The 15,475-nt window shown below is 37.8% G+C and overlaps 1 protein-coding gene across 2 annotated transcripts in view; it reads left to right on the top strand.

The window, feature by feature from the left end:
• ATP8A2 (ATPase phospholipid transporting 8A2) overlaps positions 1 to 15,475 on the top strand; it is a 355,224-nt gene that overhangs the window by 187,579 nt on the left and 152,170 nt on the right. For both annotated transcript variants that reach the window (XM_088140682.1, XM_088140683.1), the window contains 2 exons: positions 7,678 to 7,861; positions 13,195 to 13,305. In XM_088140682.1, coding sequence (XP_087996808.1) covers positions 7,678 to 7,861; positions 13,195 to 13,305 — 295 coding nt within the window. The remainder of the gene's footprint in view (positions 1 to 7,677; positions 7,862 to 13,194; positions 13,306 to 15,475) is intronic.

Below are 15,475 nucleotides of genomic sequence, written 5' to 3'. Positions count from 1 at the left end.
CATTTCTTAAAATTCACACTCAGCAATGCATAATGAAACTACGCAATTTGTTTCCACAAAATATGGCAGTGGCCACAAACCTATATATATATGTAAATATATATATTAAAAATCCTAACCCTGCTAAAAGTATATAAAGCTCAGGAGATTCTTTTTTTTTTAGTATAATTTTTATTAAACATTTAAAAAAGAAGATAAAAACTAATAGAAACTAATAGAAAGAAAGGAAGAAAAAAGAAAAAGAAAGCAAAGAGAAAGCAAAAAGTGTAAGAAAAGAAAAGAAGTTGAAGAAAAATAGAAAAGAAGGAAAAGAGATACAAAGAAGTGGCTTCCGATATTCTTCATGGCAGTTGTAAGTACAATTATATTTTAACCTTTCTCTCTAAAGTTACATCATAAAATTCTGTCTATATAATCTATGCTGTCTAATCATCAAAGCCATAAATCACAAGTTCATTTTTTTCATTTTTACACAAAAAGTCCATAAGAGGTTTCTGGTCACCAATAAATGTAGATAGTGTCTTTTCTCTCATCAAAGAAGTCAGTTTATCCATCTCAGCAAGATCAGTCAATTTTACCAACCATTCCTCCATAGTGGGTAGTGTTGGATCTTTCCACCTCTGTGTATATAACAATCTCGCCACAGTAATCATATCTTGTAATAATTTTCCATGGCTTTTTTTCTATTTATTCATTAGTCCCAAAAGGAAAAGGTCTGGCTTCAATTGAATATTAATCTTTAAAATCCTCTGTATCGAAGTATGTATTTGAATCCAATTTTTTTTAGCTTTTTTATATGTCACCAAGCATGATAAAATGTCCTTTCATGTTGTTCACATTTCCAACATATATTTGAAGTAACATTATACATTGTAGATAATTTCTCTGGCGTCATATACCAACGATGCATCATTTTATAAAAATTCTCTTTAAGATAATAAGATATTAAGATATTATTATCTCTTTAAGATAATAAGATATTCTTAAGATATTAAGAAATTTACAATGTAAATTTCAGTCCTTTTGACCACATAGTTTCCCATTGGTCCATCTGTATATTATAACCAAAATTCTTAGCTCACTTTATAATACATTCTTTAACCTGTTCTTCCTCTGTTTCAAATTTCAACAAAAGTTTATACATTTTAGCAGTTACATGTTCATCATCAGTGCACAATTGTACTTCAAATTCTGTCTTACTTTGCTCGATACCATAAATCTTTTTGTCCATTTTGAATCTTTTTGATAACTGTAAATGGGAAAAACACTGACAACTATATCCTTCTGCTATTAATTGCTCTCTTCATTTAATTTTAAATTCCCCTTGATGGTTTCCCAATAATTTCCAATAAATCAGCCATTTGTCCTTGTCTGCTGCTTCCCCTTTATGACATGCTTCTTGAGCTGAGATCCATAAGGGTGTTTTTGGGCACAATCTGGGTTTATACCTGTTCCATATTCTCAATATGGCACATCTAATAAAATGATTTTTGAAATCCACATTAACTTTATCATACCAAAGCTCAGGGGATTCTGATTGGGGTTCTAATGCAGCAAGTAGGGCATCTCTCACTTGTATTTTTCCCTTGTGAAAATTGCAGAATTGCATGTTGCTTCTGAAAAGGAAGCAATTGGGAGAAAGGGGTTCCAGGCCTTTTACCTTCTTGCCTAAAATGCTATCCCTGTCAGGTTCCCATGCTTTTATATGAGTAATAATAAAGCAATCATATAGCTGATATATCATAGGCAAAATATAGTTGAATTTTAGATAGTTGTAACATGTAGTTTGCCTTTGAAAAATTTAATGGGAGATAAAATCATCACTGGCTATGAACCGTGCTGGCTACTTCCAGAATCCAAGGTGGTTCTTCTAATGCCAGTTGTTGAAAAGCAATAGCAGGATAGTTGCTGTTGTGGACGCTTCTAGATTTCCAAGAGGCATCTAGGTAGCCACTATAATATATAAGGTGCTATCCTAGATAACATTTTTGATTTTCTTATGTTCTGACTTTTTACCTTAGCTTGTGAGGGCAAAATTATCATTATAAATCAGAGGCCAAGTATAAATTCTCACCCAACTCTGAAGTTCATTGTGGAGATCTTCAGTCAGTCACTGTCTCTCAGCCTAATGTGATTTATAATAAAATTGGAGATGAGATGGGAGAAATCATATTTCTGCTTTTTGAAGAAAAGATGTTACACGTTTTCAGTACATCAGCTTTTATTTTAAAGCATTGCTAGAAATCCTAATTGGTGAGTTCCTCCCTGTCAAATTTAGTTTGGCCTTTGGAAGATATTATGAACCTAACAATATGGTTGATCTGGGCAATTGGAAGGTCAAAATTCTGTGCGTTATATTTTAAAGCAACCTTCTATATTTTTGGCATATTTTTCTTCTGCTAATAATTACATTATGTCTAGGAGATATGGCCTTTCAAAACAGCCAACTCTTGCAATTGTTCACTGAGGAATGAATTTTTTGCTTCGGAGAGTGTTTTTTCTCAAGCAGTCGAATACCTGCAATGTATTAAGACATGAGCTGGAATTTAATAATAAATAAACAAGACCTGACCTAATTTATATTTCCCAAACACATATTTGAACCAGGAAGTCATTATCCTTTGCTTTTCACATGCCTCTCTGAATTTTGCAAGGCAATTCTCTGTCCTTAAACGTGTTTACATTAAACACAATTGAATTTTAAAAATGGCATACAGTGGTCTGATCAAAAGGAAAGCAGCCGCAATTAAGCCTCTTGATATGGTTGTCATATTGCTTGAGGTAATTAGAAATCCAAAAGAGATAAAGCTATGTAATTTATTGTGCTAGCTTCCATTTGTGTCACAACTCGAGGCTTTTGTGGGAAATGGAATTGTTCTGCAACCATTAAGGACAGCCTATGTAACCAAAAGGCTTCCAATAAATGTAAACTTTGATTTTCCTACCTTGTCACTGGACAATTTTTGGCAATTTGTTTAAAAAAACTGGGGCCTGAAATTAAAGTGTTTGATTCAGTATGATAGTATACCGTCACTATTTGGCCTTTTCTCCTGAACATTACAAATGTAGCCATTTGTCTTGCCTTTGTGGGATTGGGAAGGGGGCCATTTTTTAATATATACATATATTGCTTTAAAAAAGTAGAAATGGTAGCCTATAATAAATAAATGCTACCTTCAAGGAAGAAAGGCCCAGAGAAGACTTTTCATGCCTTAACAAAAGCTTGCAAGGAAGCAAGGTATCAAATTAACACATTTTGTGTTAAAGGCATTAAGGTATTTAAATACATAATTTTAATTCCTGTCATAACATGAATATGGATATAATAGGAACATCTGTTTAAAGCACAATTTCCCGTCATATCTTCCCTTTTCTATTTAACAGAGGGGGAAACATCATAATACATTTTTACCAAAGAAGGAACTGGTACATATATCACAAGAGAGGTTGGGTTCAGACAGTTGTTATCCATTTGAGGAGGAGAAGGTCTTAAATACTAATCAAAATAATGGTTGAATGGGGGGGGGGCTTATCATGATCAATACCATTTTTACAAGAGACACTTTATAATCCTTGTTTGAATTTTAAACATCTGCCAGATAATGTCAAGTTGACCCATGTCAAGAGCATTCTGGTGAAAGTATCCTTCTGTTCTTGGAAATACCACACTTAGCTTTTCAGTTAGGGGAGAAACCATTCCTCTCTTCTTCTCCCCTGGAAGATGCTGCTTCCCCCCACCCCCCATCTCCTTACACATAGCTGAGATGCACTACTGTGTTCACCCTGACCTACCTTTCTGGTGGTAGAGGTGCATCTGTTATCATAAAAGCAAGCAAGCAGAATGATGGACACTGGATATTCTTTTATCGATCACTCTTCTCCAAGCCCAGTAACCTGTATAAGCCTCCATCCTACCTTCAACAGCACAAAGAGCCAGAACAAATGCAGTAATAAACATTTTCCTAAACAGCTCAATTCTTCCACTAGCTAAAAGGCAACGCTCACAAAATGCACACACAGGGTATAGAATAAAACTGCTAACTTGTGAATCTCATTTTATATCATCCACTCACTTTCTACCAAAAAGCAAACAAACAGACAAAACAACCATATCCTTGTTGGATTTCAAATGAGAAAGACCTGAATAATTAACATCCTGGTCTCCACAAGGACATCTCACACAAGACAGATGCACTCTTCCTGTTTCTTCTTATTTCTAAGATGTACAGCTTCATTTCTGAGGCTTCCAGCTGTATCAATAGCAACTTAAAACAGACAGTTCATTCTTAAATTGCCCTTGCTTTTTGGCTTTCAGGAAGTTACTTGCAAACTTTCTAGAACTACCTACATGTATAACCTCTTAAAGTCATGAGATTGTCAGTTTTGTTTTAATTTTTTCCAAATTATTCCAGACACGGATCCCTGCCCTGCTCCTCACCTATAGCACACTAGGCCAATCTAAACATTGTAACCCAAGTTCCCTTTTCTGCTCAGTCACCTCTAGAGTATACCACACTTGGTCCTGATGTGCACCATTCCATATTTGCTTATATTTCGTTACCTATTCTTCTCATTAAGAGAAATTCTTTGGAATCTCCTTGCTGGCCCTTGTTTGTTTTAATGTTGCTAAGTTATTTGGTGAGATCATAAATTCTGTACACATTATTGCTCACTCTCAACTCTAGACACTGTATTTTATCAATACATTAAAAATGCTAGCCCCAAGAATATCATTTGGAAAACCCTATTTTCATGCCTTCATTGTGAAAACTATCCATATACTCCTATTCTTCCTTTCAGTTCTTTAATTACCATACTTATCCCCAAAGAAGATGACATTACATTTAAGAAGACCTTCCTTATTTGAAATTCTCAAATCCATTCCGAGCAAGCCAATGGCAGAGTTCTTTTTAAATTCCACAGCACTTATGGCAGTTGTCCAGTCCCTGGAGAGAACCAGATAAGGAAAGGCTATATTTTCTCAATTATTGTGAGCATCAAACTGGGGAAAGTTGGCTTAAACTTGTGAATCTGTTTAATTTTCATGTTATCAAAGAGCAGTTTCCCACAGTGCTTTGTTTGTAGATTTAATTACTTGGGAAGCTCTATCATTAGTCTTCATGTGCTAACTTTTCTCTTTGGGAAAGCTTTTATTCAAAAGACTAAGCATTAGGAAAGATTGACTGGACAAGAAAAAATAACTAATTTAATCTAAGTTTCTTTGGACCAGGGATTCTCATACAGTAGACTGTTAAATCTTGGACTTGAAATATTACAAAATAATTTGATCTATCTTACTACAATACCATAACAAATTGCTTACTTTGTGAATATCACTGAAACTCAGCCAATGTTGGGTTTCATCCATGTTAAATTCTAATACTGGTGTTCTTCTGATAATGTAAAATACTGCCAAAACTACAGTCTGTTTTCATTCCTGATTGCAACTCATAAAGTAAAAATTTTAGACAGGGTCTCAGCCAAATGGGGATTTTAATCTCTGGAGTATTTCAGTAATCTGCCTCAGGTAAGAGGAAACTCTTCTTACTCACAATAATAGTGGTAATGATTTTACAATTAAGCTAGGCTTCTGCTGTATCTCTTTGCTCACATAAATCAGCATTCATATGAGGAAGTTGATCTTAATACTTTTTATATATGAGTATCTTAAAACAATACTAACTGTAGGACAGAGAGAAAGCTAAAGGTCAGTTTATAAAAGAAACTTTTTAAAAAGAGTTGGTCAGTGTTTTCATCTTACATTATATATATCTATAACTAGGCTTATTATCTCTACATTTATTTATTTGATTTATATTTTGCCTTTATTTTGTACAACTGAGGGAGACATAAATCTATCTCTATATATCTATATAATATCTTTTCAGCTATGAGTTCTAAAAAGATATGGGGAGGAAAAATAAAACTACTACTGCAAGTAGTGCAGACTAATATTAGCAGCTTTGTAAAGTTTGCAGATTACAAGTGACATCTGGGTAAAAATGGCATTATTGTTCCAAATCTTAGAATTATAGACTCCAATCTTTTTGCATGCCAGTATACTAGGTTGTGGAAAGGAATTAGCTACTCCTTTCAGCTGCACCTCCTCTGAGTGTCAGATTTCACAAGCTTGGTCAATGTAACTTATTAATAGAACCTATTGTAGAGGGAATAGGGAATGGCCTTGAAGGGCAGGACGAAGAGCTGCTACCAAGGCGATGGTCAGATAAGTGGGGCGTGAGCCTGGGCCAAGAAAATAGCTTCAGAAAATATCTCAGACCAGCTTTTCCCTAGTCTACATGAAGATAAAGGGAGGGAGAGGGAAGCACATTCAGACTTGCACATTCTGTTACTATAGCTGTTACAATAAAAGTTGTCCTGACCTATATGACATTGGTTTCTTAATCTGGTCTACCTTGTTGAGCTGACACCTATACTTCATATGTTGAAAGTCATTTAAAAAAATAAGATCCATTCTTCTTGTTCTGGATCTGATTGAAAGGTCCTTCTAGCCAATATTCTATTCTCATAGTGGTCAGTGAATTGCCAAGAGAAACTCACATGCAGGAGATGAATGCAGCAACACTATCCCACTTACATTGGTCAAAACTGATATTTCCATTTCTAGAGGTAACATAGAGCTGTCATGGATAGGAGATAGTAATAATTTCATCCTCCAAGAATTTGTTTAACCTCTCCCTTTTAAAAGCTATACAACTTGGCAGACATTGCTGCATCTTGCAGGAATCAGATTTCACAAAGAGCTATGCACTAGATGAAAGAGTATCTTTTATTTTGAAACCAATTGTATAGTTTTTCTAGATTCCTCAGTTTGGTATTTCTGGGTTTGTTTTTGTTTTTTGGAGGCTCTGATAACAAATGATGGGAAATACCTCTGACAGAGTCTCTGGGGAGACATTGACCCAGTAGACAATACTGAACTAAGTAATTGAAAATGTTATTTTATTTATTTCTATTGCTTTTAAAATAATAACAGAAAAAGAGAAAAACATGAACAAAACACAAAGATACATACATAAGTAATTGAAAATGTATAAAATGGTTTCCTATGTTCTGTGTTCTCGACTCCAGTGGCATTGTACAAGCACAAGACAAGAAGTTTAAACAGGGAACCTAGTTCCTCCAGACAGATCTGTGCACCATCTCCCCCAGATAACATGGTAGTTGGCTGTAATTCCAAAAGCTCTGCATTGACTGAGGAATGTACATTAAAATATAAGCTATGTTTGTGAATAAGAACAAAATTCTATCAATATAGCAACAGGGGAAGTTTCAATAGTAGTCTTATGGATTTCCCTCATCTGATGCCCTCTAATTATCTTGGCCTTCAATTCCCGTAATCTGCCAGCTAGCAAAAGATGGGTATGATGAAAGTTGAAATCCCAACACATCTGGAGGGGGCTATCATATGGCATAGGAACTGGAAAAATGTTTTTCAGTAATCATTTTCAGTCTAGTATTCTTGATGAGTCTTATATCCACAGTGGGTTTGAGGGAAGAGAGGATTTGGCATGCATTCTAAAGTCTGAAGTGTTGGAGGAGGAAACTTTCCAGTAACTGCCCTTTTTCTGCTGCTCCAGTAACAGCTGTCCCTTTAGAAAGTCACACATAATTTGGCATGTGTGGAAACTGACAGACTTTTTCTCTTCTTCCTAGGGTGTCTCCTCTGCAGAAGTCAGAAATAGTAGACATGGTAAAGAAGCATGTGAATGCCATCACTCTAGCCATTGGGGATGGTGCCAACGATGTTGGAATGATCCAGACGGCTCATGTTGGAGTGGGGATCAGTGGCAATGAAGGCATGCAGGCAACCAACTCCTCTGATTATGCGATAGCACAGGTTAGATGCCTACAAAGAAGCAGCTGCCAGATCCTGTTGAAAGGGTATTGGCTGCACAGACAGCATAAATACTTCACTACTGATCTAGAGGCCAAGCAAATGTTCTTTTTTCTTTCCTTTGAGGATGCTGGCTTAATGCAGAGACCCTGTAAATGTGTGCAATCCCTTCCATTGCACTGGGCCAGGAGCAGTTGCAACGTAAATGCTTATGTTTCTTTTTACTCAGCATTGTAGTTCTACCATATTTCCAGTAGTCTGAAAGATGGCTCAGTCGTTGCAGCTGTCAAAATAATAGCTGTTCCTCCTCCTCCTTGCTCTTACTTTTGCTCTTGAAATGAACACCTGTTCAAAACCTGTTCCTGTTCTACAATAGGGACTGTCATTCCATTTTTATTTCCGTGACCTCAGGAAAAAGCTATGAAAGAATTTTGATCATTTATATTTTGGCTTCTTACTTCTGGTCAGGAGTGATTAGTGACAGGTTTCTATGTTGGTCTTTGACTGTAATAAAGATTTGATTTGAGTGATAGGTTTCAGGGATGGGCAAGAATCATTGACTTTTTCGGTTGTCCTGATTCTGAAATTCTCTGACGATGTATTAGATTTTCTGATACCGTGGCACTTTTTATTTATTATATAATAAATAATGAGGATAAGTGTAATAACCACTTATCCTCATATATATGTTCAGATATAACCATCATATCCATCATTCTGAGCTTTAGCTACTGTAGTATTTAATATTCATTATTTAATGTAATGTTTATTATTTAATATTTATTAATTACATCAGCCCTGGCAGTAGCAACCTTGCCTTCTGAAGAGAAACATACAGTCTTCTTTTTTAAACAGTTATGCATCAGTGATGGGCATTACCCAAGCCCCAATTCTGTCATTAACATATTAGTACTTACTAAAGTTCTGAGTTTTAGAGTACCAAAAAGCATAGTGTGATTAGAGAAACACAGTTATATGGGGGTCCTTATCAATCCCTTGGAATTTATCCAGAGGTTATCAGCAAAAGACCCCACCATCACCTCTTTTTTATCTCTGGGATTGAAGGAATGGCGGTTAAAAGTAAATCAGGACCAGTTTACAGTACTGCAGTGTGTGGCCTCCTAGATAATGTTGAACTCCCACTCCTATAATTTCTTTCTGTTGGCAGCGCTGGCTAAAACTGACATAGTGCAGATTTTAAAAAGGCAAAGCAAATACAACCTTCCAGGCAATCTCCAAACCCAACAGCAGTGAGATAGACAGGAATCCCTTTTTGGCATATTCTTTTTCCTGATTTATGCATCATCGTGAAGGGAGTTTGGTTTGAAAACAGGAAACATGATGCCACAATATTAATTAGAGCAGCCTTCCCAGGATTTCAGCCAGCAATCCAGGTGTGAACTCTGGGAGCTGCAATCCCAATTTATTTTGAGGGCATCAGACTGGGGAAGGCTGAATTAGAGTGATACAGACACATTCAAAGGAGTGCTTCATGTCTTGTAGACCTGTCCAGCAACATCTGTAGTGTGAAGCCAGTATATTCATTGTGAAAGGTAACGCTTGCTGTTGTGCAAGAGTTAGCCTTCTGTTTCAAGAAAGGCTAGGTCTTAAGCTCGGAGTTCTCCAGAAGCTGAGACTCTTCAGTATTGCTTCAATTTAGGCTTCAGGATTAATTTCCTTCTTCCTTCTCCTCCAGAACAGATATGTCTAATCAGACATTTTTGACAAGACCCTGGAGCTCTTTTTCTGTTCCATTGTCTGGTCTGTTCCTATGGGTACTTGGCTCTTCAAGGTTCTTGGCAATGTACAGTTACCCTTGGAAGTCCATTCCCCTGTTCTTCCTTTGAGGAGATACCAGAATTCTTACCTGATTTTCTGATAGGTCTTGCTCTACCTATTCCTCGGGTAAGAGGACTGCAGATTCCAAATCTGAACGCTGATGCATCTAGGAATATTTATTTCTTTTAAACCAAATAATATCTCACATCCAGAGCTACTGATATGATGTAAAATATTTAAGAGTTCTTAGTAATTTTAGGAAAGTTTAAAGTATATGGTACAGAGACAACCCCTTCTGAACACATCTCTCATTTTCATTATGACACAGTCTACTGACTTACTTTTTTCAGACTCCCAAAATCAAATATAGACATTTTTGAGACAGTTCAAACTTTGGGTGTAGATTTTATTGTTTTCAAAAGGAGGAATTAATTATGTTCAAGGATCACCTTTATTATTCAACTGCTAATAGAAATTCTAAACGAATGAGTATTAGTCTAGTGTTTCCTGAAGAAGAGGCTAGACTATTTGCTTTGTCCTGCATCTCACATCCTGCATTTCATTGATGTAATACGTGTTGGCAGTCTTTGGGATGCCTGAGGCAAACCCTGGCTGACCGCCACCTTGCGGTCTGACCAGATGTTGATTGATCCTGTAAGGTGACAAGCACCATTGTTCTGATTCAGAATGAATCTCACTCTTTTTCCTCCTTTTCCAGGCACAGAACTGCAAAAATCTGTATTTTTGTGTGGAAATATGTAAGATGTGCACATATTTCTATATCAAAATGGAACACTGTTGCAGTGGAATCGTTTTCCTTCCTCTCAGAAAATGGATGCAGAGATGTCTTTAGAGTATATCCTTTTTGGATCTTACTTTCTCTTAAGCTCTGCCAAGGTCTAGGTTTGAGTGTTCTCCAGAATGGATGTTAAACTACTTGGTGTGTTACAATGCTTGGAAGTTTTTGGAATGCTTTTTGTTCCAAGGTTTTCCTTCTGAATGAGGAACAGTGCCTTGAGAGCCTAGAGATACAGGAAATAAAATGCTAGATTGGTATTGGGGGACCTGCATTCAAATTTCTGCCCAGTATAAAGTCCATTGAATTGCCTTGGCAAAATCATTGTCACTGAATTTAATCCTCAGTGCAGGAATATTATGAAGATGAAATGGTGGGAAATAAAACACTTCTATTTGACTCAGAATTCCTTGGAAGCATAGTAAGCCTCTGAATGGTATTAAAAATACAGTGGTACCTCGGGATACGAACGCCTCTGCTTACAAATTTTTCGGGTTACGACCAGCTCCGGCCCCAAAAATTTACCTCGATTTGCGAACCACCTCAAGTTACGAACCGGATCCGCGGCCATTTTCCCTCCCGTGACACGTGGTCCGCGGCCATTTTCCGCCCGAGGCGTGGTCCGCGGCCATTTTCCACCCCTGAGACATGGTCCGTGGCCATTTTTCCCCCCCGACACATGGTCCACGGCCATTTCCCCCCCCTGACATGTGGTCCGCGGCAATTTTTCCGCCCCTGACACGTGGTCCACGGCCATTTTTCCGCCCCTGACACGTGGTCCGCGGCCATTTTTCCACCCCTCACTCTCCCTCCAAGCAATAGCTGCCTCCCTGTCCTCCACGCCAGAACGGATTAACGGTAATTACATTGAACCTTATGGGAAAATTTCCTTCGGGATGCAACCAATTCAGGGTGCGACCAGAGTCATGGAACAGATTAAATTCGTAACCCGAGGTTCCACTAAGAAATATTAATGAAATGGTCAATTTCTATGTAATCTGATGGAAACTTTCTTCAAGGTCAAAAATTACATTTGCTGAGTTATTCCCAGTAAGGTAGGAGTGAATAAAGAGAAGCCCATAGGTTATATATGATACCACCCCAACATCTGGCCCCCAATTTGTGAAGCCCACTAGCACCCTGGGACTGTGCCGCAGAAATTCAGCAGCAGATTGACTAATTTTGGACGGCACATTTTTTTTCCTTTTTGTTCTAGAATGGACATGGGAGTGTGAAGTCTCTGCAGGTAAACTGCTCCATTTTGGCAGATTCTAATTTAGTGTTTCTCAACCCTGGCACTTGAAGATGTGTGGACTTCAATTCCCAGAATTCCCTAGCCAGCATTGGGGAATTCTGGGAATTGAAGTCCACACATCTTCAAGTGCCAGGGTTCTTGGCACTGTTCTAACTGATTGCTAGGAACAGTAGGGGGAAAAAATATATATATATACTTCCAAAGACAAAGAGCAGTTTGAACCAATTGCTTGAAAAATGGTGGGAGGAACTAGATAGCCATCTGCCGTAAGTGCATAAGCAGGACTGGATTCAGTGTCTCCTTTCAACTCTGTAATTCTCTGATTCTGATTTCCACCCCTCCAAATACTCTAAGCATTGTCAAAATCCAGCTCTTTTGCCACCTATACTTGCAGCAGAGCTTTAAGTAGTTTGTGGGAAGAGGGGTCATTGGAATATTTGCCTGTGATTTTGTGAATGTTTACTTGGGAATAAGTCCCACATAACACATATGCATTTAATATCTGAGTGCTGTTTTCAGCTGAGTGGGATGTCATCCGATTCCTTTTCCATACATATTGATTTTTGGATAATCATTTCAGCACAAGAATCCCTCTAGAACTGTCTTTTAAATATCCTTAATCACCGTCGTATGCCACTGCTCTTATTATTAAATTGTTATCCTGCCTTTATCGTTCTCTCTCTCTCTCTCTCTTTCGCTATCTATCTAAAGACGGAAAACACACCTAGTATTCCTGCCTCCCATTTTCCCCACAACAAGAACCCTGTGGGGTGAGTTGGACTTGGAGAGGGTGACTGACCCAAAGTCCCCCAGCTGGCTCTCATGGCTAAGGGAAGACTAGAACTCACAGTTTCCTAGTTTCTAGGCCAGCCCCTTCACCACTACACCAGACTGGGTGTCTTCCCAGGAAGTTCACAAAATTAAGAGAGCTTTAAGCCCATGCACAAAGAAGAAGCATTATGAGGAACTAAAATCATAAGAAGATAAAAACTAGTTGCATGGATTTTTATGAGGGCAGGTTTGCATTATGTATCTCCTGTGGCAATATAATCTTTTTTTCCAATTACATATGGCATGTAATTGAATCTTGACACAAGATCATGATACAATGTTCTGAATATCTGTGTAGAAATCTAAATGCTTAAGAAAAGTTATCTTGAACCACACCAAAGACCCATCTAGTCTAATTTCCCACCGTAGCCAATCATATCTTTATGAGAGATGCACATGGCAAGTAGGAATGGAAGAGCATCTTCTGCTCATGTTACTTACTTAGATTGGGACACATGCTGCTATCAGAACTAATAATTACTTAAAGCTGATAGCATGCCCCATGTTGAATATTTCAGGCTTGACCACTGTGGTGGATGCAAAAATTCAGAATAATTTATCCTAAATTAATTCCACCAAGCAATGATTGATCTAGAATCTAAATCTAAAGATGATTTAAGAGTTGACAGTAACTTGATGGTACATAATCAATCAATTTTTTTTTTTTCCCTACAGTTTTCCTACTTGGAGAAGCTGTTACTTGTCCATGGAGCCTGGAGTTACAATCGAGTGACAAAATGCATATTGTATTGCTTTTATAAGAATGTGGTTCTTTATATTATTGAGGTAGGTAACACTAGCAATATATGCCTTGTTTGTTTCTCTTCCTTCATTGGTTATAGCAACAGGAAATGTTTATTAAATGCCAGGCAACCGACTGCTTCAGATATTCAACCCTACATGCTGGCTGCTACAGTGCTGCCACATGAGTGGAATTCCACCCAGTAGCTCGTTCATGTGAGCAGCTCTTCAGAGGGCTCAGGTACCTGTCAGCTGTGTTGCTTAGGAGTTATGTTAAGCAAGGTTAAACTCTACCTAAGCCACAAACAGATTAAAGTCTAGAACTCTATCTATTTGTTATGTCTTGCCAAGTATCTTTGGCTTATCCAAAGCCTAATTTTGGCAGCATGGAGATATTGGCAACATGCATTCTTCCTTTGACCCTCTGCAAGTTCAGGAGCTTTAGGCTACATGAAAGCAGACCATGGCACTGTTCCTCCCCATAGTAACTGAGCAGAGAGGATACTTCTCTGGGAATGAGATGAGATTCTTTTGCAATGGGGCATGAGCAGAGAACCTTCCAAAGGGTGACTGGACCTTAATATCATTAAGGAAATATCAGAAGAGGCTTTTGTCCCTGGGGGGACAAAACAGATCTATGTTGTTAAATAGAGGTAGTCCTCGATTAGTGATCACAACTGGGACTGGCAACTCGGTCACTAAATAAAACTGCGACTGTGCTTATGAACTTACTTTGGCTTTCCTTTGCTTTACAGACCTGCAAAGGTCATAAATGTGAGGACTGGTCCTAAAGTTACATTTTATCACCATCGCAACTGCAAATGGTTGCTAAATAAGACAGTTGTTAAATGAGGACTACCTGTACTAAATACCTGTTTAGTAGATGCTTTTTATAAATTGAATCCTTTACGAATTATTGGTTTTGGAGAGGTAGCCATCTGCACAATGGGAGGGAGCTAATGAAATAATTATGAATTATTGGAGGATGAGGAAGGTGGGTGAAACCTTAATGAAATTTACAGACTGTATTTTCTGATTTTTCTTAATTTCAGCTAAATCATGGTAACTTCATAACTATTTAAAAACAGAACCTAACGGTGACAGGATTGGCCTCCTAATGGTATCACCAGTTATACATTTCAGTCCTCTTACTTCTATTGTTTGGAAGCATTTTGGGATAGTCTTTGCCTTAAGGCTTTTATATTTCATCAATTTTCTAAAACATGAAAGCTGGATACGCTGTTGTACAACTGAGGCGAGATATAGTATTTCAGTCCCTGGGAGATGGTCTGATCATAACTTCTACATGTATATAGACTATAACTGTGCTTTTCAGATTTATGCTTCAGGGTTCTTTTCTACTAAATACATTTTGAATAATGTGTAGTTTTGCATGCCATGATTCCAAATGCAGTTCCCGAGTCGCAATGGCCATAGGAATTGATGAAAGATGCAATTTTCAAATGTTTTCCTAGGTCTGTAGGCTTCTTGAGGGGAAATGCTGGCTTGGGCCATGTAGTTTATGGTTCTTTTCCATGTGATTTTAGCTCTTTTACATACCTTTAGCTTTTTCTCAGGTTCCTGCACATGCTTTGCATGACAAGTGGTCCCACATTTCTAATTCCTGGCATATACAAGTAGGAAAAAAAAATCAGCTAAATCTGCCCAAAATTTCATACAGCCTTTGCCAATCCAATAAAAAATATCCAGCTAGATCAGCCTCCTCCTAATGGCCATATCGGCTGGGAATGATGGGAATTGTAGTCAACACATCCAGTGAGCACTAGGTTGAACATGGCTTGACAAGGGAGACAAACAGGCTGGTTGATAGACAATAATCTTCTGTGCTGTTTTGTCGACCTAATCTTCCTCATTCAACCCGATGGGATTTCCTAGAACCTAAAAATGTGTATTACTGGCATTCACTGGACTGGAAGTTTAACGAAGTAGAATTTCTGCTGACTGATATGCATATGCATGAATATGTTTATGCAATCCATGGAAGTAAATAGAAAACCCCTTTTTTTCATACTGCATTTATAATTTATGATGAGTACCTGGGAGCTGGGCACAGGGGCCTATTCAGACGTTGCCATGCAGGTATCCCATGTCTTACCAAGGCTGTCTTTACTGATTTCATAAAAGCAGCATCAGAATGAAATGACCTAGCAGCTGTCTTGCCCCACCCATGACTAGAAATGTTAGAGACTGAATG

This window comes from Python bivittatus, unplaced genomic scaffold, assembly GCF_059951505.1.
Source record: "Python bivittatus isolate LINGU-HERP-01145 unplaced genomic scaffold, Pbiv_v1 ctg000340_np1212, whole genome shotgun sequence".
Lineage (NCBI taxonomy): Eukaryota > Metazoa > Chordata > Lepidosauria > Squamata > Pythonidae > Python > Python bivittatus.
This window is presented reverse-complemented; position numbering and strand designations above follow the sequence as displayed.